This window comes from Lipophrys pholis (assembly GCF_963383615.2).
Source record: "Lipophrys pholis genome assembly, chromosome: 13".
In the NCBI taxonomy this organism is placed as follows: domain Eukaryota; kingdom Metazoa; phylum Chordata; class Actinopteri; order Blenniiformes; family Blenniidae; genus Lipophrys; species Lipophrys pholis.
The window spans coordinates 3,951,139-3,975,159 of NC_137632.1; the positions used below are offsets into that span (position 1 = coordinate 3,951,139).

At 40.5% G+C, this 24,021-nt stretch overlaps 1 protein-coding gene across 2 annotated transcripts in view; it reads left to right on the top strand.

Annotated features, from left to right (window-relative positions):
- The first annotated feature begins 1,680 nt into the window (after nucleotides 1-1,680).
- Nucleotides 1,681-24,021, top strand: part of mphosph8 (M-phase phosphoprotein 8) — a 28,289-nt gene continuing 5,948 nt past the window's right edge. For both annotated transcript variants that reach the window (XM_080478664.1, XM_080478663.1), the window contains exons 1-9: nucleotides 1,681-1,899; nucleotides 4,755-4,916; nucleotides 5,737-6,798; nucleotides 6,909-7,002; nucleotides 9,730-9,975; nucleotides 10,055-10,177; nucleotides 10,939-11,027; nucleotides 22,567-22,707; nucleotides 22,913-22,999. In XM_080478664.1, the coding sequence (XP_080334790.1) occupies nucleotides 1,798-1,899; nucleotides 4,755-4,916; nucleotides 5,737-6,798; nucleotides 6,909-7,002; nucleotides 9,730-9,975; nucleotides 10,055-10,177; nucleotides 10,939-11,027; nucleotides 22,567-22,707; nucleotides 22,913-22,999 (2,106 nt within the window). In that variant the 5' untranslated portion in view covers nucleotides 1,681-1,797. The remainder of the gene's footprint in view (nucleotides 1,900-4,754; nucleotides 4,917-5,736; nucleotides 6,799-6,908; nucleotides 7,003-9,729; nucleotides 9,976-10,054; nucleotides 10,178-10,938; nucleotides 11,028-22,566; nucleotides 22,708-22,912; nucleotides 23,000-24,021) is intronic.

Below are 24,021 nucleotides of genomic sequence, written 5' to 3' on the forward strand. Positions count from 1 at the left end.
TGGACACCGAGCAGTTCCTCTCTCATGACTCTGAAGTCCACGATTTGAATAAACATATTGACTCAGGATTAACCATAAATTCTAAGGTGAAACAACGTTTGTGTGCCAGAGAATCAGCCTGAATGTGAAAAGCCTCTTAGTGAGCAAACATATGGACAATTGTCGGTCAGAACTTTGGAAGCGTCACTAATAAGAAGAAAATTGTTTGTGAAATTTGGGAGAAAAGATTCAGTCACCGGAATCATTTGTTGAGCCACATGAGAATTCACACAGGTGAGAAGCCATATTCTTGTAACACAATGTGGGAAAAGTTTCAGTCAACCAAGTGATTTGTTGTGTCACGTGAAAGCTCACAACAAGATGAAGACACGAGAGACTGTATGGGAGAGCTTACTCAGAAAGTCAAGTTTAAGCCCAAAATCACGAGATATCATCCAGTTCAAATGCAAACTGGAAATGAAACTCTTTCATTCTAATACCAGGTGCTGTAAGCGTTCCCTTCCCTCACCAGAGGGCGCTCTTCTCACTTCTTTTCAGCTCATCTTTTAACCAACCCACCAGCTCAACTGGCCACAATCATCCTGCTCATAAACAACATAATTTAACCCCTCATTGGACTCTCACTCAAATGCTTCAAAATACAACATTTCAGCCTCACGGGGGGGGGGGGTTACAAGCCTTTATATACTGTCTATACACCGCTCACTATTCAACCTCAAAAACAAAAAAAACAACTCCTTTAATGCTTCACAATCAAATCCTAGGGAAACTTTCAACTTCAACAAACATACACTTTCAATATTATTTTCACATCTAAATTAACACTGATTTTCAAATGTTTCTCTGCATTTTTCAGACAAATTAGACATTTGTAAAACAATTAGAAAAACAGGGCTTTTCGCATGGAAATGGGACCAAACATTGGTCTGTACACTGCTATATGAGACACACTTGTACTATATGCAACGTTTGTAAAGAGTAACAGCACTGTTCTGTTTTTATTGTTGTCTCTGTTGTCGCCCCGCCCTGCAACACAGAGTGCTGCAATATTCCTCATGTTTTCTGAGATCTCGCTGATATTTATTTTCTTTGCTTCATTTGTGTGTGCACATGTAATTTATTTCTTCTACGTGTGTTTTCAAGTTTCAAACTTTCATTTTGTTAACTTATAAAGTTAAGTTATGATACTTTAAATAAAGGGTGTGTTAGAAGTGATGAAAGATGGTTGGTTTCTTTGAAGGGTGAATCAAGTGGAATTATATTATCCATTGGATTGGTCCGGTGTGGAAATAAAGACAGCTGATTGGTCAGACGCAGACAATTTTAAACCAATCCCTGACAGACATAGGTGTGCAACGGCCCTGCGGTGGATCCTGATGCGTTCAAGATATCGGAATTTGGGGCTCAGAGTGTAGCATCGGGATACAATACCGTAAACATTGAGCTACAGCTGGATGTTGAATGACATGTTATTTCTGCACGCAGACTCTTCTGACACGAACCTACGATCATGTTTATTAATTCTACTATTGTTAAGTACTGGTGTAGTGGCATTGTTATTACAGTACAATTGTGCAATTTCTGACGTGAACTCGATCTCGAAAAATGTCCTACAGTAACTCGCTGTCCGTGAACGCATCGCGGATGGTACTCCGTCTTCGGTTAAACCCTCCGAGCCGCAGCAGAGCAAAAGAGTAATCACCACCAACGGGCCAAGGCCGCCTTTCTCCCTCCCCACGACTCCGAAAAAAAGCAAATTTAATCATTCCTGGCGAACAACCCGCCCCGAGCTTAGCCATGGCGGCTGAAGTGAGCAAGGTGGAGCCCGCGGAGAGCGAGCAGGACGAGGAGGAGGACGTGTACGAGGTGGAGCGGATCATAGACATGAGAGTGGAGGAGGTAACGCTGCTAACGGCTACTAGCCGACCAGCTAGCTAACATGGCTGGCAATTCTTTCTCGACACTCTTATCGACGCGACGCACATCTGTGGCGGCGGACACTCGTCCATCGTCGGTGCATTTCAATGTCTCCAGTCGCCCCTCTATCACTCTTTTGCGTGTGGTTGTTCCGGCAGTGTTATGTTGTGTTTTTTTTATTGTTTTTCCTGCACAACTTCTCTCCCTCGATGCCCGCTCGCTTCTCCCCCTGCCGAGGCCAAGGACGGCCACACGGATCGCTTTGGGATCAGAAGCACAGCCAGATTAATAAATGCACCTTTTGTCAGGGGCCACATGGAGCCCAATTTGATCTGACCAGACCCCCGAGATTACACCACAACGATCAATACGCAACTGCAAAGGCAGATTATTTTATACTAGCAGACCCAAGGCGTTCCGCAAAAAATACACATTACAACCAGGCGATTAAGAAAGACATAATAAATCGGCTACAAGCTTTACTGAGATATTGAAGCAAAATAAGTAAAATCTATTCATTGGAAAGCCCGAGCAGATAATGTTTTAAGGCCTGATTGTGCCATCGGGAGTTTGTTCTACATGTGTATTAGTGTAGTAACTCAAAGCTGCTTCACCTTGTTTACGTCTCATTCAAACACTTAAAGCTTCTTCCTAAGGATCTCAGGGGGTCTGAATGTTTCATACTGTACAAATCCAAACCATGTTTTAGTGCAATGAAGTAAAATTCATTGTAAATTAGTCAAAGACCTAAAAAGTTTTATTTTACAAAGCTTAATAACTACAATTTAAACAGTGTTCCAGTTTTATAGGTGAAAAATTTGGTGACATGAAACGTGGGTGTCTTCTCTCTTTAGATTTTGTTGACACTTCCAAGTTTCAAGACAAAAAGTCCAAACTTTTCAATTGAAGTAACTCCTGGGTCTGGTTAATTTACTGAAGATGGCAGTTTATCAAGAGTAGCAGTCACTGTGAAGTACCATTGCATCGATTTGTCGCCTGCATGCTGAAGGCTGCAGGAAAAATGCGTCCTGAGAGGAATCAGGCTTTTGCCAGCATTAACTTGAACAGATGTACTGTTGCAGAGAGATGATTTGAGATTGTTTTGCAGATTCTGAGAAAAAAGACAAAGAAGAAAAATGAGACATTTGCTGAATTTACATGGCAACGTTTTCAAGTGAAAATGGAGAAACTTCCATTGCATTTTCGGTGTCCGATTACATGACAAAAGGGCTTGAAATAGCTGAAAACGCAAGTTTTCGAAACGCTCATAATCCGTATTAATGAAACTTTACTGAAACGCTACTTCTGCACATGTGCGATCGATAATAAGAACAATATGTGTGGGGGTATTATTGTAGCAAAACTATTTCTCTCTGCTTATGGAGAGTTTTCTGTCTGTACCTCAATCTGTCTGACTGCATGCTGTGAGTACATATCAATAATTTTGCACTTCTTTATAATTAGCGAGGCGATTGCTGGGCCCACATCTGGAATATGATATTTAAAGAAGGCCCAGCAATCGCCTCGCTAATTATAAAGAAGTGCAAAATTATTGATATGTACTCACAGCATGCAGTCGGGATTCCATCGTTGTCTGCACCCCGTCCCCAATGTCACATACGCTCAATGAGCCTGGGGCATAGCGCCGCCTGATCGCTGGCAGTCGTTAACTACTGAGGTGCACGGTCGAATGAAGGAGCCTATGAGCATGAGCTCAGGGCAGAAAACCCAGGATTTATAGCTTCGAATCCTTCAGACAAAATTCGCGTGTAAAAAAACAAAACAAAAAACTGCCAATTGTGAAACTGAGCGACTCCTAACTGGTGAGTTGTCTGTATTTTCAGCACTCGTATTCAAATGCGTAGACTTTTCAGATTCGGGTTCACGTTGACAAATCCTTTTACACATTGACAACTCTGGCTTCAGACAGACAGATTGAGGTACAGACAGACAGATTGAGGTACAGACAGACAACTCTCCATACGCATAGACAAATAGTTTTGCTACAATAATACCCCCATAAATGTTTGCCTCCAGAGTGGCATGACTCCCAGTCCATATTTTCCTGTGACTTGGTAGTTCTGCAGTGGAGTTGCCTGTAAGAGCAGTCCAACTTGCTCCTCTGTCCACTAGAATGTCTGTGTTCTCCCGTTGTTAATGTTTACAGCGTCTTGTTCTCTGCACACGTGTAGCTTTGTTGCAAAAACAAACAGCACCCACTAGTGGCCCAACATACTAACTATATCAATTTCAGCATTTTTTCGGTTTACGGTAAACCAACATTGTTTTCAAAATGCTGCGTAAACGTGAAACTTTTCTGAAACAAAAACAAAAAAATTATGCATTTTCACTTGAAACAATATCTAATGGGGCCTTGGAGGCTGCTTTTCTCCTGCTCAGTATTCCTTTCTGTCACAGTTGATTTTCACTGGCAATTGAGACAAACATCGAGAACCTGTGTGTGTTCCAACAACATCAGAAAGTATTTCCTCCAGAAATTGTTTGGGGAGACCATGAATGGGGCACCAAGTCTGACCTGCTGGCCACAGTACAGGAGAATGTTGCTCTTTAAACAGAAAGCTTGTATGTTGGTGCAGTGTCATGTGGAGGAGCTCATGTGGAGGCAGAGGTGAAAGGTCAGGTGAATGATGATCGTTCAGTGGCTCATGTGATGGCATAAATATGTCTTTATCTTTTCAAGTTCTGGGTCTTTAGCTTGTTTTCATCCCATTGAATACATAAATAGATAACATTTAGTTCAGCATTCTGACAGCTACTGTGTCAGGTCTATGCAGAGATAATGCCTTGGCTTGATATTCTCTCCCTCTCTCTTTCAGGGTGAAGTGCTCTACAGGGTACGCTGGAAGAATTACTGCTCTGACGACGACACCTGGGAGCCAGAGGCCCATTTGGAGGATTGTCGTGAAGTCCTTTTGGCCTTCAAGAAGGCAGTGTCTGAAGCCAAGGCCAAGAAAGAATTAGAAGCCAAGAAGACTGTGGTAAGTCTGGTTCTCTAACAGCAAACTACTGAGACTGTAAACCAGGAAGGGTGTCAGACATAAGGCCCGTGGGCCAAAACCGTTTCTGTTGTAATGGGGTTTTTTTTGGGAAAATATTTACATTTTCATCATGTAACTCTGTGCCAAAAAAGAAAAGCTTTACAGTTTAAATTGAAAGGTTATTATGGCACTATTTTACCTGTCTGGCCCAATCAAGATGACATTAGGCTGTTTGTGGTTCCTGAACTAAAATGTCTTTGACATACCTGCTTTAAACGCCAATAAAGATGCAAATGCATTGTTTGCAGTACTGTGTTGATTCAGCATTGTGGCTTGTTCTTATAAGACATTTGTATTTTGGTTTGTCTCAAAAATCAACGTGGATCTTCAGGAAAGTATATTAACTTAAGGAGTAAAATGGAAACTCTTAACTCGTCAGTGTTTAAGAAGCCAAAACAGGAAACTAAGATAGTAATTCAGTAAGTCAATGTTTTCAGGTGACAGTATGTTTTTTTGTTGGTTAATTTAAACTAGTATAATGGTTTATTTAGCTTTTACAAAATACAAACACAACTTTGCATTGATTCAGTATCTATTCATGGTTTTTCTTGATGCACATGTACTTTTTCCAACGTTGTTAAAGTGTCGTTTGTCAGTGTTTCCTAACTGGTGTATGAGACAGATCTACACTTTTGCCACCAGATTGAGTTCGTATAAATTTGTTTTTATGTAGCTAATTGAATCTACAGGCAAACACTTAGAGCTCATTAAAAAGCACATTAAGGGTAAAATGTGTTGTTTTTCTCTGTTCTGTTATCAGAAGGTGCTGCCTTCGAAAAGCGATGTTTTTGATGCTGACTCAGAGAGTGACAGTGACAAAGATCGACCGACTGATGGGCCCATCAAGAAAAAGAAAAAGAAGAAGACCCGGGAAGAAGAGGAAGAAGAAGAACCACTTCTTAAGGAGAAAAAGAAGAAAAAGAAGAAGAGAGACAAGCTAAAGGATGAGGTTAAACCTCTACCTGCTCCAGAAACTGATGAGGAGGAGGAGGAAGAGGAGGAGGAGGAGGAGGACGAAGAGAAAGTTCCAACTCCGCAATCTCCTCCGAAGGAGAGGAACACTGACCCCAAAAAGCGTGTGGTTGAGTCTGAAGAGGAGGATGAGGAGCTTGTTCCTTCCAAAAAACACAAGAAGGAAAAGGGAAAAGAGGGATTGAAGCATAAGAAAGAGAAGGGAGAGGGGAAGAAAAAGAAAGGAAAGAAGGAACGAAAGCTCGAAACTTCAGAAGACGAGGTGGCTGCTCCGTTTGAAGATGACCTGAGTGAAGGACCTTCGGAGGCCCAAATGGACGATACTCCTGCAGCTGACGGTGCAACAAAGATGGAAAAAGGAGGTCTGGAAGACAAGTCCAAACAAAGCAAAGGCAAGTGGGAAGTAAAGCTGCAAGGCATTAAGGACTTGATTCAAGACAAAAGAATTGGTAAAAAGCAAGACGTGACAACTAAAGAAAGCAACCTCCCAAAACAGAAGAGCTCTGCTTCCAAAAGCAAAGAGGATGTTGCACAATCGGACTCCAGTGACAGTTCCACCCTGCTTAAGAAAGCTAAGAGCAAAGGGCTGGAGGGCACGGCGTCGTCTCTCAAAACCGTATGTTCCTCCACATCCTCAGCTTCATCGTCATCCTCTGTCACAGCTGGGAGCGCCACCAAGGCGAAAGAGGACGAAATGACGAAAGAGGAGCCATTGGGTCCGAAAGACGCGACAAGCTCGACCAACCTGTTTGAAAAGTTTCTCTTGAATTGTGAGGCGAAGGATCGCGCCCCCCGCAGGCCAGCAGGTCATCCATCTGTCCCGGAGAAAGGCAACAGCAAACTCTCAAAGGTAGGCAGCATGGTTTACGTTTTACAGCTCTGATTATGGCTTTCTAGATTTCAATAATCCATGTTTTGTTTTTTTTTCCGGGTTTTTTTTGTCTTTTTTTGCAACATAAGTCAGGAAAGCTTGAGAAGATTCCCAAGCTGGCCAAAGAGTCTCCAACTCAGAAAGCAGAGTCCGAGAAGGCAGAGAAGACCAAACAATCAGACGGTATGCAAAACACAAACAAAAAATTCTCTTTATTTTTATTTTAAAACACCCAGAAATCAGACATTTTCCCCTTCTCAAGTGGGATTTTGAAATATTTTTTTATGTAGTTGCAGATTGAGGTATGGGACTGGAGAATCAAACCAGGCTATAGAGTAAAGCTTTACCATGTTTTGATATGTACCAAATGTTTATATGAATATCTATCCTTATCAAATATAAACGCCCACAGTTCAGTCAGACGTGTATTTTATTTCGCCCAGCCCCAGTCCAGGCTCGACATAGTCCATTAACTTCCTGAAGTTGTTACTTTCAACAAAGTTAAGTGGAAGCAGACTTTGAGACCCCATTTATGCAACAACGCTTCAAGTGAAAACGCAGTTTTTTTTTCCATAAAAGTACCAAGTCCTAGGGGAATATGGATTAGGAGTCATGACACGACGGAGGAAAACGTTGTTATTGTCCATCTATTCATACATATTCAGAAGACTTATTTAAAGAATTAAAGACATATTTATTACAGTCGTATTGCGCAGCAGCAGCGTTTTAGAAAAGTTGCATTTTCCCCCGTTTCCACACCGTCGGAGTTCTTTTGAAAACTTCCACCTTGTCAAAAAGTTGTGTTTTCAGTGGCTCTGACCCCCAAAGCACAGCGAAAGTTTCCCATTTTCATTTGAAAATGTTATTGCATAAACTAGGGCTTGATCAATATGTATTTTTGGGGGGCTGATTCTTTTATGAGAGTATAAAAAAATTCAGATAACCAATAAATCTGCAGATTGAATTATTTGGTGCTGAGGTGACATGGTGACAAAAATATGTTGATTGGTAACGGCGTGCATCGATGCTTCGCATCAAAGATTGCGACGTCCGGTCAATGTGACCGCAGCCATAAAAGCATGAGCATCAGTCAAGTGTGAATGACACATCAAGGCACGTCATGGGAAATGTAAATTGTTGTTTGTTTAACAAAATTTGCCACTGAGGTCAACCACTCGGTTCAGTAAATGCACCATCGGCAGTTCACTCTTCAGTACTTCACTCTGCTACAGGGTGATTGGAGTGTGACATGAAAGTAGTCGCAACATCCTACTGGATACATGACACACTAGACATTAAAAAAACACCACATTCCCTGCATTTTATTAGTGAAACATAAGTGTGAACATCGGCGTCGATCGGCCAACTTTTGGCCGATTATTCTCCAATGGCTATAATCAGCCGAATTAATCGGTCAGGCCCTAGTGTAAAAAGGGGTCTGGGCTATTGTCATGTTAAGATGCATTATCTTCACGTTCCTGAGCGTTCATTGCAATCATCTGAGTGAGAAAGGTCTATATATCATGGTTATACAACCAATGGTCAACTGAAAAGTTTCAAGCAAAGACAGCAGCCAAGCATTCCCCTTTGTGCTTTGTTCCAAAATCACACACTGATAATGTGGGATTGATAACTGTAGCGGTGGTGCATCTTAGAGGCCGGCACACACTACAGGATAATCGGGCTGATGTTTGTCCTGATCTCTCCTCCCGAGCTTCGGGAGCACAGGCCCGAGTGTCGGATGTCTGCAAAAACATCGTGTCTGATTTACCTGTGGTGTGGGGAGTGTTCAGAGAGATTTTGTCGGGTCCGAGCCCCTCGGAAGGAGAGATCGTAGATAATGAACACGTTCAATATTTGTGAGGAGAAATCCTGTAGTGTGTGTTCTGCTCCGAGAGGAGCCCAGCAGCACGATGTGTGATGTCATTATTATTATTAATTCTTCACAAGTGACGGCAGAGTACATGTGAGCTCCATAAATTCATGTTTCTGCAGTTATATTAGACGTGACCATTATAATTAACCTTGTTATTCCAGATCAACCCTTGTGGAGGTAAACAGACTTGGGAACAAGTCGAGAACAAAAACATCCTTCAAAGCCTCAGTGACCAGGATTTGTTTTATTATGTCAAAGATATCGCAAAACATGCCGTCTGCGCTGCGCTCCGAGTTCTCCAAGTGGGCGGGACAAATCAGGATATTCTAAAAATAAGCAGGTCATTTTGCAAGAGATCTGATGGGTCAGGAGACAACGCTTTCATTCTCTGCTCTCTAGAGCAGTTCAGACATTCAGAGTACAGGGGTGGTTTATCCCGGTGAGAAGTGAATCTGCTTCGCAGTACGGAAATCCCAGGGTTAATCCTGAAGTTACCTCGATAAAAGAAGATCCTGAGTCGTACCATAGGCCCGAGGTTGATTTGTGGCAACATGTTTGTTTACATCTAGATGCCATGATTTACACTGAAGTCACGTTTAGCTACACAAGATTTGGAATATTGAGTGTGAAGAGCATAGACATATATATATATATATATATATATATATATATATATATATATATATATATATATAGTTTTATAGAAGTCTATGGTGCAGAGCCTGATACTCTGCTGAAGAATCGGCTAGTGTGTGGTCAGCTCTACAGTCACACACTATCAGATCAGAAGAGGAAGTTCTGTCTTTTGTGATAATTAAGTGTGTGGTGTCTAAATCTCTGAAGATTTTAAAAATCCTGTAGTGTGTGCCAGGCTTAAGATGTCAAAAGTTAGGTGTCTGTTTAAGAGGTTCTACTTGTGATATTCTTTAACTGTGTGACCTGATCATCACCCACACAGAGAAGGGTTTGGGTGCCTTGTGAATGTCTTTGTGATGCATCGGCCTTGAATTATTTCGTGTTCGTTTTCTGTTTAGTCCCTAAAACTGGCCAGGGTCACGGCTTCAGCCTGGACAGTGACGAGAGGGAGGAGTCCTCGGGAAAGACGAAGCCTGGTGACGATTCCCGGGAGCGGAAGGAGAAGTCAGAGGAAGCTCAGCGTCCCAGCTGGGAACGAAGAACCTCAGCTGACGACAGGAAGAAGCGCAGGGAAGACAGTGAACCTCGACTCTTCATTGCATGTGATGACGTCCAAGATCCACCAGAGAGCGCTGATAAATCTGGTCGGTTTCTGTTTCTTTAAAGCACAAGGTGGCCCTGGCTGCTTCATGATTGACATTGTACTTATTGTGTGTTGTACAGACAAGGGACAAACCACTTTGAGTCTAGGAATGGACCTCAACCTGGACTGGATGACTCTGGATGACTTCCAGAAGCATTTGAATGGCGAGGATGAGATCTTGTCAGGTCCACCATTATCACCAAGTGAGTGTTTCATTTCGCATTACAGCAATATCTGTCATCAGTCCATCGTCTCAACTCACTCCATCCAAGCAAAGCAGCAAGCCTCCTCCTCTGAGTCTGGTTCTGCAGGTTTCTTCCTGTTAAAAGGGAGTTTTTCCATCTCCATCATCACTCGTAGAATATTTGGTTTCTCTAAATGTGTGTTGAAATGACTGTTTTATTATTTGCTATAGAAATAAAATGTAATTGAACTTGGGGTCACAGGGACCTTATACCAGCTTCCAATAGGCAAAGGGTACTTTCTGTAAAGTTTGTCAGTCATAAAGTCATCACGTACACCTCATACACTCCTCTAGGCAATTTAGGCTTACCAACTATTGCACGTCTTTTGACGTCAACCCACGAATGCACAGGAACAAATAAAAACATAGAAACACACGACGGCTCTGTTGTCCGAATCAAACTGCAGTCTTCTCGCAGTGAGGCGAGATTGCCTCACAACAACACCACTGACTGACTGTAGTCTCTTTATAGACGTTTGTGCTTTGAATTGAAACAAATGTGTATTTTGATATGTGTATTTGCCCATGCCTGCACACAGGTTGGCTCTTCAACAACAAATATTTGCGGTTTAACACTTGGATTTGTTTTATGTCTTGAGTTGTAGTTTGACAGAATTTATCTATACTATCAGTACCTTTCAAACGTTTGTTTGAATAGGATTTATGAGCGCCATGATATATATATTTTAAATTCATTGAACTCAAACTTGTCTGTCTCAGGTGAGTTAAGAGACGCTGTAAAAAGTGGGGATTACATGGCTGTAAAATTGGCACTGAATTCCAAAGAAGATTACAATCTGGACCAGGAGGTAAGTTCTATCTACTGCTGTGATTGTCTGAATCAGTTTACCCCAATTTTTTTTCTCTTCATCCCTGGGCTTGCTTTTGCTGAAGTTTGAAAAGCATTATACTGATTTAATTTAAATAGCATTCAATTCCAGCACAAAAGTGCATTTTAGAAAGCTGCTTGCACCTTGGTTTGCCCCAGTGTGTTTGAAAGAAACAAAACAAAGGGTCTTTTATTCTATATCTTTAAAAGATACACCGCACAGCTATGACATATGCATTATGACATGACATTTAAAACATTTTTTTACAATAAATTCACAAATAAGAAGTGGTCTGGTGTGGTTGGGGACAGAAAAGTTCCATCAGAATGAAAAACACGGTGTTGCTTCTTGATTTAGAAACAAAGAGATGCCTTCCAAACAATTATTCCAGTCTCTGACAGTCGGGGATTTGGCTACTATGAGAATGAGGAAAATGCCAAAGATGTAATGTGAGAGAAATTGATGGTGTGAAACCTGAAAAACTAATTGAAATATTTAGATGTGAAACTGCATTTAATTGGCAAGGAATTTTTTTTTTTAATTCTGTTTTTCAATATTCAATTTCTTCTCTTGAAAATCAGTGAGTTCAGTAGGTTTTTTTGCGCCTGGATTCTGGGTCGCCAGGGAAGAACCATTGAGTGGATATTGTGTTTTCGTCTTCCAAGCAAAAAATGGGTCTTCAGAGTTTTAGAGAATGTTTTTCAGTATTTCCGTCTAAGGCCACGATTACACAACAATGTTTTCAGTTGATAATGCAAACATTTTTGTAGCATTTTGTGGGTCTGTTTACATGGTGACAATGGTGCCTCTTAAAACCCAACCTTTTGGAAACGCTGCTCCTGCCCATGTGCACGTTAGTTTTAGAGTTGAGTCACTCGCAACGGGAATCCAGCTTTGTCTGTCCATATGAATGTCTGTGAACTCGCCTTTGTTAATGTTTGTTGCATATCGTTCTCTGCACCTGTGTGGTTTCATTACAAAAACAAACAGCACCCACTAGTGGCCCAACATGCTCGCTACATCGTTTAGAGCGTTTATGTCCTTTTCCTTCTAAATGAACATCGTTTTCAAAACGTCGCCATGTAAACGCAAAACCTTTCTGAAACTTAAAAGCCATATGTTTTCACGTCAAACATCGTCATGTAAATGGGGCTTAAATGTGTATTTGGCAGATGAGTCGACTCAACAGGAAGTGCAACATATAAATGCAGCGCCGTCTGTTGTATTTGACCATAATGTAAAAGCTGAGTGGGTCCATGTGTCCAAATGACTTATACCTGCACTGCAGATAGAGAATCCAAAATAATCAATTCAGTAAAGCTTAGATATTGAGAAAAACTCCAGGTTTGATCTGCACTTCATTTGTTTGGCAAGTGGAGGACAACTGGACTTAAATTTTAACAACTGAAATTGATTTCTATACTGTAGAGAATTTAAAGTTTCATAGGGAATTACGTATTTCAATTTCAGTGCAGGCTTGTGCGAGCCCATTTTATATTGTGATTGCATGAACTATTTGTTTCCATCCCCCTTGGAGGTTATCTCAGATGCACAGTTAACCCCTAATATTAAATCTTGACATGCTGGCCTGCTCCGACATTTTCATGTGCTCCTTAAAATACTGATTTTACATTTTGTTGCTGTAAATTGCTCTCCATTTTTAGTTTTTCTGTTGCTGCCTCAACTGTCTCCACTTTTGGTTGCTTCACTGCACCTGACTACTCTTGACTGCTAAAGATTCTCGATCTAGTTTTTCCTTCACTTTCCTAAACGTTGAATATAAACATATGTGATTTCAACCACATATGTTCATCTACGAGCAAGTAGGAACAAGGTTACGCAATGTTTTTGGTTCGTTCAGTAATATTGCTTGTCACGATTTTGCCATTTTAGGGGAGTGAAATTGAATCTCATTTAAAAAATATAAATCAAAAGTTTGCTGTTCTGATGCAGGTTTTAGAATTCAAACTGAGTTTTTACCACCCGTGGATTTTTTTCATAGAAATTACTCAAAAGTTGATTATAGATTATTGGTAGGTTTTTTCACCCGCACCTGTAAGAGATGTATGAAGGAATACATCACTAATAAAATGACCCCTCAAAAAAAGAACTTCAAGAATATTGTGTCCTTGAGACGTCTATCCACAGACGTTACTGCTCAGTGACATAATAATCCACCAGCTCAAGAAGATTTTTATTCTTCAGAGGACCTTTGCATCGGCAACAAACAAAGGTAAGAATATGATGCAAAATGTTCTTATATTGAAAAAAAAAAAAATCTATTTTCAATGTTTTTAAAGTGCAAATTCATGAGTGTGTTTTAATTTGTGGAAATACCGACTGTAAAATTGGCTCTTGTTAAGCTTTTTCATTCAAACTAAAATATGTGTTTACAAAATCAATTTTGTACTAATTAAGATACTGTTGTATATAGCATGTGATTGTGAATAGTGATTATCACTATTTGCTCCTCATATAACGATAATCATACCGTGAAATCTTGTTTCCCTCGGGGTTTGGATACAAATCTAAAATTGAGTCGATCAATTAGGACGCACCAATACCAGTTTCCTGTTCAGTCTCATACGCCGGGAAAAGATCCCTGATACCACCAGGCCGGTACTATTTGACGTCATGGGTTGGCAAAGTCACCCACAGATGCACAAGACAATGTCCACGATTTGGAGATTCTTTATTATTAATGAGAAGGACAAACGTGAGGCAGATTCTAAATCCTGATCTGCAAAAATATCTTGAGGAGAAAGAGAGTTTGTACAACACAAGCAACTTAATTACCAATGACATTTTAACCATCAGAGTTAGCTGGTGTTTCGGGAAAAATGGGTTTCCCTGTTAAATGGTGACCATTTTTTTAGCGCCCGTCATTGCTGTTATTAACAGCAGATGTTAAAATCAGACTTGAAAAAAGGTGCGACACGTCAATATTTAAGTTGTAAATGCTGTTAAACGGCGTTCTCCAGGACAGCTACAGATGACTCTGAAGTAGTTGGTCACCAGTTAACAGGGCAACCGAAACACCGGATGTTGTTCATTAATTTAACTGCTCGGCACCTAACTCCGAGCTGTGCTACGTGCTAAAGAGTTTCAGGGCTCACATACGATGCTACATATTATACATGATTAAAGTGTGACTGATCCACACATTAACAGCGAGCTGGAGCGTGTGGTGGCACACAGAGAGCTCGGTTCCTCGGTCTACGGTCTACAGTGGCGTAGATAGACGCTACGCACTATCCTATGCAGACTGAGGCTGTTGGATGTGCATGTAGCATCGACACAGAAGTGGTGCAGAAGTGGTTTAAAGCAAAGCATATCCTTCGCACATTGTGTGCGTATGGATTAGGCTTTATTGCAATTAATAAGTACTCGTATTGGTACTCTGTATCAGCAAGTAGCTCAAGGATAGTACTCATACTTTAAGAAAATGGTATTGGTGCATCCCCGTTGGCTAATTCTCTTCATACATGCATGCGAAGCTGTATACCAACAATTTTAAAGATCTTGGATAATGTTTAAATGTCCAGCTGTTGCTTTGACCTAATGACTAGTTTTATGTCACAATACTTGTCATGTGTGCACATGAGAGACTGTGATGTCATCTTTTCTTGCAGCAATCGATTCAACGGAAGACGGCACTGAACACAAGTACTTGGACAAGTCCTATCAATCAGGTACATACATACAGTATGCTTTCAGAACGTTTATCATCATCATTTTAATAGCCTGCAGAAGTAGTTTTCATGTATTCAGGCTCATTTATGTCTTATATAAGAAATATAAATCAAGTTGATTAAAAAGGTTTCTGATTGTACTGGGATAGTTGGATATTGTTCCATTTCTACCTGTGTTTTACATCTGTTTCTTTGTCTTGGACTCATTAAAATAATGTAGCACCATTTATGATTACAATACAAGTTTGTGTACCAACACTAGAATGCACAACCAACGTGCCATATGCAAGTTGCAAAAGTCAATTGTTAGCATATTCTGTTTGTTCCTTGTAGCATTTCATCTAACTCCCCATTACTACATAAAGTTGGTTAAACAATCACAATGTCAACACGTTGCTTTATCCAATAAAGCCATTAATTGTTCTTGAATGGGTCACATGTGGTTTTTGTACAAGACTTCTGAAAGGTATCAAAGGTTTGTGATACCAGGAAGTGATTGAATGGATTTTGATGGGGCTTTGCCAAGGTGCTGATGTGTTTGATCTGCAGTTTTAAATCTGAAAAAAATTAGATAAATATTATACATATTGAAACCAAATGATGAGTTAAATTGGAAACAAGGTTTAGGTTTTAAAAGCCCCTCCCACTCCCACTCACCTTTTAAAGTAATACCAAATAATACATGAGATCTGATTTGGCAATGAGTCTTACATTTACTTGTTCTCTTCCAGGAATGTACTATTGGTGTGAAGAGGTCATTTGAAGGAGAAAGGAGCTTGATTGAAGAGAGGAGTTCAAGCAGTTGTCTTAGGTTGACCTCTCACAGTGCAAGAAACGAAGAGTTTACGGCAAAAGAAAAACAAATATTTCTTCAGTTGGATGGTCTGAAAAATGACAAAATGCCTAGTTACCCTGTCAGTGCCAACACTGAGCAAGTGACAGAGAGTGAACTTGAAGGTTTTGAAAAAGTATTTAATGATATAACTGAATCTTCAACTTATGGTTCAGCTATAAAGCACAAATGTCAACTCAATGAAGTCCAGGTGGAAACGGAGGAAGGCCTAATGTCCAGTGACCAAAAGGGTGATTTTACAAGTAACCTAAATTTGAACATTGATAATTCTGACCTGACTGGACATGCTGAAGGCATTGAAGCAGAACAAACTTCACCCAAAGAAGCGAATGACTCGAGTGATGAAGCGGGGAATACAGAGGCTGGTAACTTGGATAGTACTGCTCAACTTCCTTCTGGATCGGGCACAAAAGAAGTTGTCAAAGGATTGTTACGGAATCATAAGAAATCTTTGGAGAAAAGGCATCCAACACGAGCAAGTCAAAGAACCTGCAGGAAAGTCATTGAAATACCACCAGAGGTCTCAGTGGATGACGAAAAGAAAGAGTCACACACAAAACACTTCTGTCTGTACTGCAAATTGTCTTTCGTCCAACTTACAAAACATTTGGAAAAGAAACATGCAGACGAAACAGATGTGGCACATGCAATACACTTTCCTAAAGGTTCCAAGGTCAGACAGAGTTTGCTTGAAGAAATTCGTAGTAAAGGAGATTATGAACATAAACGCCAAGTTGTCAAAGGTGTCGATGTAGACATTGTGAACAAAGCTGAGATGAAAAACCCTGCTATACCTGTCCGTGACTTCCTGCCCTGCCAACAGTGTTTTACATTCTATCGTAAAACTGATTTATGGAGACATGAGCAGTCATGTAAGACCAGAAGGGGAGATTCAAAATCCACTGAAAAGACACAGAAAAACGACAGGACTGTTTCCCAGCCGCTCCCAATGTCCGAGATCTTAACTGAATCGTGTCGGGAAATCATCCACATCATGCATCAGGATGAAATTTCGACTCTCATCAGGAATGATCCGCTTATTTGTAAATATGGAAATGCATTGTCTGCCAAGTATGACCATGACAAGTCTCAGTTTGTTTACATTGCACAAAAGATGCGGGAACTTGGTCGATTTGTGCTCATAGTGAATGAGATTGACAAGAGTGTGAAGTATTTGCATGAAATTTGTCTCCCATCCAAGTTTGCATTGGCTGTTGAAGGGGTCAAGAAACTGAGTGGATTTGACCCTAGTTCCAGCACGTTCAAAACCATTTCCCTTGTTTCAAAGATTGGATATTCACTGAAACGAGCTGCAGAAATCGCTTTTGGAGAAAGTCGTATGATGGAGGACAGTGAAACTGAAAGTCAAGTGAAAAAGTTTATACAGCTTCTTGATACAAAGTGGAATGGATGTTTTTCTCGTAAAGTACTTTCTTCACCCCCAAAGCAAGAGGTCAACAAAGATGACGTTGATAAAACAACAGTGACAGAAGATCTTTTAAAACTCTACATGTTTATCATGGGGGAACAAGATGATGCCAGGCGGGAGCTGAAGGAAAGTCCAAGTTTGTCAACATGGAAGAAGCTCAGCGAAGCCACTTTAGCAGACGTATGTCTCTTCAACAGAGGCAGGGTAGGAAACATTGGTAGACTGCTCTTAAAAACGTACGTTCACAAGAAGAGCAGTGGGGCTTTTCTGCTCTCTGCAGATCAAGTACGGAAAAGCACAAAGCTGGAGTTGGACCTTGGTTCTAGTTTCACTAAGCTGGAGTTAGAGGGTCAGTACGGACGGAACATGCTGGTTCTACTATCAAAGGGAATGGTTTCCTCCATTGATCTGCTTGTTGAAAAGCGAGAGCAAGCAGGGGTGTCTAAAACTAACCCTTACCTGTTTGCTCGAACTGAAGGTCCATCCTTTATCAGAGCACTGGATTGTTTCCGAAGAGCTGCGATGGAATGTGGAGTTAAAAACCCAGAGGCGCTTCTGTCCTCATCGCTAAGAGAGCAAATTGCCTGCTGCTGGCAGTTAATGAGCCTCAACGAAGGTGAATTGGATCAAGTGGCCAAGCTGGTTGGAAAGAGCAGCCAGGAGTGTTACATGCTTTCAAAACATCCACCCTTGCTGGAGGAAGTGAGCAAACAACTGCTGAAGATGGGTCGGACTTGGACAAGGAGTCCACTCAACAATGCAAAGGATGGTGAGTATGTTCTGCTCCTGTTGGATACTTTTCTATTATTAAGTACGTTAGACTAGGTATTGAAAGTACTGTTGTGCTTTTTGACAGCATTTCTTTTTATAACTTATTTTCAACACTCCTGTTATTGTAGGAAATGCACAGAGGCCCGCTCTAAAGAGAAGACCTTGGAGTGAGAAGGAGCAGATTGCAGTGAAGCGTGGCTTGAGTGAATTTATCACATCGATGAAGGTTCCAGGCAAAAAGGAGTGCAATGCTTGTATAGCCGCTGAGCCAGATCTTGAAGGAAGATCTTGGACAGATGTTAAAAATTTTGTACACAACACACTACAGACGATGCGCAGGAGGAACAACCACCAGAAGACGGAAAGGGACAGATATGCTTCAAATCAAAAGAGTCCAAAGGCGGGAGTCCAGACTGCAAGAACAAATTTGGAAGACACAACAATTATGTGCAACATGACTACAGTCAATCCAGATCATCTAAGGGAAAGCTCAGAATGCTGCATGACGATGCCAACACATACCGAGCTGAGAGACTCGTCACTGTTCACGCAAGAAATGACTCCGAGCTATGCATCTTTGTGTTCCACAAGTGCAAATATGATTCACACAAGTCAGCCATTGATTTCTACTTTCACACCACTGAACGCTACTGACACCCAAGTGGTTCCTACGTTTACGCCACACAATACAACGAATGCACCGATGCCTCCAGCGTACACTTTAGACGACAACAAAATGTTGCCAATGTCGTCTTTGTATAGACAGATTACTACAACTATGGCAACGCCCACTGTGTATGTAACACAGGACACAACTGTTTCACCATTGATACCTTCTTTTACCTCCCTGACTGCTCCAAGTACCTCAATTGCTCCTACATATACACATTTGAATGCCCCCAGTGCATCAATGATCCCCACATTTTCATCACTAGACGATAGCCGCAGGCCTATTGTTTCTTCCTTCGCTGCTCTTAACACTTCAGTTGCACCTGCTTACCCCACAAGCTCACCTCAGGTTCTTACAACGGCACAGGTTGTGCCAACTATCCATGGTTCCAACGTGTCTGACGGAGCATCAGTAACACAGGACAGCGCGGCCATGTCTTCATCAGGAACACAACCTACTCCAGATGCCAAACCTCAAAAGAGAATCAAGAGACTGTGGAGTGAGCAAGAACAGGCCGCAGTGAGGCGTCAACTTGGGGACTTCTGCAAACTTGTGAAAGTACCAGGAAAAAAGGATTGTGACGCATGTTTAGCTGCCGAACCAGCTCTGAACTCCAGAACATGGAGGGAAGTCAAATACTTTGTTCATAACTCCATTCAGTCTCTGAAAAGAAGAGGGCATGTCGTTGCTTCAAAACAAAGTGAACCAGAACCAGATACTCCCAGTCTAAGCTCTGAGTGGGATGGTCCTGTCTATTTGTCCTTGTAAATACTTTGAGTGAACGAGAAGTGATTGTAAACATTTCAGTAAATGAGGGCTATCACTGTAACCTCAAAGTGTACGGGCTTCACATTCAATGGATGTGAGCTGTTGTGTAAGATGTTACTGTCAGTTTACCGTGATGATATTCCACATAAGTCCTTCCATTTACAGACAATGCTGCTGTTCGAACTTTACATCTATATTCAAGAAATCCCCAAAGTGATCAGTCGAGTCGACACAACCAAACCATTTGCTTGCATGAGTATACACTACATAGGTAAAATCAAGGGTGTTTGTACCATAGGTTTGGCTCTGAAAATGTGGATATGAATGGGTAAAGAGTTTAAATTAAATATGTCGGATCAGCAGAAGGTCTTTTTGGTAGTTTGTTGTTGTTTTTCTGAAGGAACTCTCAGATATAGATAACCTTCTTGTGATGACATTTTCTGATTTTCAGCAGTCCTCCGCTGTGGCAGTGGCAAGTAGCCACAATGTTTGCCAGGTATTAGTGAAATAGTGAAACTGGTTGAATTTCTTTACATTTTTTTTTTGTGTTTTTTTGTTTTCAAACAATCTCCTCAATGCACTGGGCATTATACCTCTTTGAGAAAAAGATATCCTCAGTTACTACAAATCTTACTCTCTTTCTTACAAAACCTACTTTTACACCTGTCTCCCCGTTCTGTTTCAGTAGCATTTGTATGTATTTTGTTGATCAGAAAGTACCGACCAGCGAGTCATAGCATTGAAACCCTATACGTTGCTTTGCATCATTTCCAAATGCTTAACCGGAGTGTACTATACTGGTACTTTAGCCAGTAGCCTCTATTGAAGATAGCCTGCAGCACTTATGCCATACCTTGCTTGCCAATAGAGGAAATAGGATTTATGTGTAGAACTCTAAACATGACGGGGATTTTTTTATTTTATTTAATTTGTTTTTCATGGAGAATCATGTTAATTGTTTGTGATGATTGTTTTTTTTTTTCTCCTTCAGTATTGACAGTCTGTCTCAAGGGTTGGTTGTATTTTTGTAACACTACACTGAGTAGAACATTTTAGTATTTTATTATATTTCATATACTCCTAATATATAATTTTAAAAATACACGCCATTTGTCTCATTGTAAGACTTTGAGTCTTTACATTAGCTTCATATTTTTGGCTTTGATATCCAGTGACCAGGTTCATGCTACCTTTTCTGCAGCTCTAATCTTAACCTCAGCATTACAGTTTCCCCTTAAAGTTCTTACAGAATTCTGTACCCGTAGCATAGATTGGTGAAACGTCGACGAGACAGTAAAAAGATTGGTTTGCAGTATTTCCATAGATGAAATGGTAACCTCATTTTTATTGTTAGCTTTATTTTCCCTCCAAACTAAAAGTGGATTGGAGTATTTAGAAAGATATTCAATGTTTTGTTTTAGTGGATAATTTTGATATTTAAATTAAAAACAAAAGGTTAAAACCAATAGTGGTTCAAAATTTGTTCACTGCAGTATTTCCTTTCTCCAAATATTCAGTGAGGTCCATGTGGGACAGGCGATCTTTTGATTTGAACTATTTTGTTTACAAAGGTCATGGTTGATGAGCAGAAAAATAAACATTTTAGTTTACATTAGGTCAAAAAATAAGCAATGTGTTTTTGTTTCTTTTCTTTTTTTGTTGTTGTTAATAATCATAGATACTTTTGACTCGTCTTTCACTGCCACTGAAGAGTGAACCTGTGTAGAGAAGCCAGGCTTCACCCTTTCATACCAAATTAGTGTCAGTCACACACATCAAACCTGCCTGGAGTGTGTTGCAGAGCAGATGAGAGATTCCATCGTTAAGCCCTCTCCACCAATAGCAAACAGGCTTTTCCTGCCTGATTGCCTCTTTGTAAAAGGGGTATAACTTTGTTTCAATGTATATTTTAGTTATAGATACAGTCGTATTTAGAAGTACAAATCAGAACCGTTTGTCAGTCAGACTTGTTCAGGCACCTCCTCGCTGTTTAGTGTTGCAAAGCATTTTCTTTTCTGTGGAGGAGGTTTTATTTTGTTGCTGTTGTATAAAGCAGATATTGCATGTTTGTCTTCATCCCGTGCTTCTGTTACCTTTGATGCTTCCTATTAAGTATTGTGGAGGGACTTTATAACTGCTTGTACAATAAAATGCTTCTTGACTTTAAATTGTACTAAGTTGTGGTTGAAAACAAAATCGTTACGTTTAAATTATTTGCCTTTCTGATTCCATTACATCAAGTAGCAAAGCAAGTAGATCATTTTTCAATATATCAGATGGCAATTTGATTTTTTTACCCTCTTAAAAGGACTAAATTTTACACTTCTTGTACTTTGGTGCATTAATGGTTGAACCAACCAGCAGGGGGCAATGGTTACGGCACAGCCTGGACAATTTGATAGGCCTCCGTAGATTTAATAAATAATCCCCAGATTATACCGACCATCAATTTAAATCCACTTAACTCAACCAACAATTGTCTGGATTGGAATCCTGCGTTTCAAAACAAAACTTGTGAACAGAGAGAAGATGCAATGTACTGTCATTTCCTTGCTTTGTTGTAAAAGTGCTAAATACCAGGTCGTTATTAAAGTGCTTCTTATAGTTGTGGTATTCAGTAAGATCCAAGATTAGACTCTGCTTCAATTCCAAGAAACTTTATTGTCGTCTTGGCTGTTGGTAGACACACAACAGTGTTCATGTTTACTGACAATCAACGTTTTGAAAACGGCCTCCAGAAAGCAACCTTTTCAAACCGCTCCGTTGTCGATCTCTGTGTAAACATGGAAAAAAGGGTATCAAAGTCTTGTACTCCACATGTAGTCACAGTAAATGGTTCTGCAGTTGTGGACAATAACTTTGGTGGGATTCATAGTGTTTGTGCTGTTTGCTGTTCTGACTACAATGCCACTTCTCCAATAATGTCAACATTTACTACACTAAATCCTGGATCACGTGTGCAAACTGATTTTTTTTTTGTGTGTCTGTTTTTTTTTACTTTCACTAAAAACTGAATGGTAAAATATGACAAATACATGGTCCCCCTGTTGACACGACAGTGACTACAGCCAAATCTATGTGTTGGGATAACGGCAGGAGTCACACCATAGTGGGTGTGCTTTATTTGACTACTAGATGAGAATATAAGAATACCCCCTAAAATTCACCAATATTAGTTTTACCTTATTTTTTATTTTATTTTTTTTTGAGCGATTGCTTGGCTTCAGTTCTAATACAGTACAAATTGCATACTACAAAACCCCAGCAGATATCAAACAAGCTCTTCCACTCTTGTCTGTGATCCAATGATTCTTAATTCTCTAATTTTCCCGCAGGATGTGAGCGGAATGTCCCTGAGCATGCTGGCGGCGGCAGGAGGGCAGGACGACATCCTCAGGTTGCTGATAAAGAAGGGAGTGAGGGTGAACGGGCGCCAGAAGAACGGCACCACGGCCCTGATGCACGCGGCCGAGAAGGTGAGTCGTCCACTCACACCAGACCAGGAGGCTTCACCTCCCGTGTGGAGCTCGCAGAGAGACACTGCAGTCAATAAGGACAGTTTTAAGCAACATTCAATTAACGTATTTGGGTGGTAAATAAACAATACATGCAAACATGTTTTTGACACACTTTGGTCACTCACCACAATTTCTTTTTGTTTTGAATACATTTGTTTGTCAGAACTTCTTGACGACTGTTGCGATCCTGCTGGAAGCTGGCTCTTACGTCAACGCTCAGACGCTGGGAGGAGAGACGGCTTTAATGAAGGTATCTGTTACTATTTCAAATAGATTCCACAGTGTGGATTTCATGTCCTGTATAGGTATGATTCTGCTTCCTGTGTGTGTGAGTATGTGGCAGAAGGTTTGGTGTTTGTAACGCTACGTTTGTGTGGGAAGTAATAACATTAATGAGATGACAAGTTGCCTGGAGAATACGAATCAGGTGGTGCAACTGTTTCTGCTGACTTCCTTTGTTTCAAGTGTTTTATTTGAGATGAGACGCCTGTCCTACAGTGATAAGTTAAGTGTGAATGTGATTTTACCCTTTAATGAAATGCAATAACAAATTAAAGGGAATATTGTATCCTGGGAACTTAAACATCCTAAAACATCTTCATTTCTTTTTTGATTATCAGAAGGAAAACTATGGTCCAAAATTGTTCATTTCATTTTAATTGTAACTTTTAATATTCAGCTATCATTTAATATCAAGTAATTTATTTTTATTTTATTTTAATTTTTTTTTAAGTATATAAACTGCCGTTCAAAATTTTGGGGTCACTTAGAAAATGTCCTTATTTTTGAAAGAAAAGCAGTTTTTTTCAATGAAGATACTTTAAACTAATCAGAAATACACTCTGTACATTGTTAATGTGGTAAATGACTATTCTGGCTGCAAATGTCTGGTTGTTGGTTCAATATCTACAGAGGTGTATAGAGGCCCATTTCCAGCAACGATCCCTCCAGTGTTCTAATGGTCCATTGTGTTGCTCGTTGTGTCAGAAGACTAATGGATGATTAGAAAACCCTTGAGCAGTTTAGCTGGTTAGAGAAGCTATAAAACTGAGCTTCCTTTGAGCAGGTTGAGTATCTGGAGCATCACATGTGTGGGGTGGATTCAGGCTCCAAATGGCCAGAAAAAGAACCTTCATGTGAAACTCGACAGTCTATTCATGTTCTTAGAAATGAAGGCTATTCCACAGTGTGTCCTACTCCCTCCAGAGAACAGCACAAACAGGCTCTAACCAGAGTAGGAAGAGAAGTGGGAGGCCCCGCTGCACAACTGAG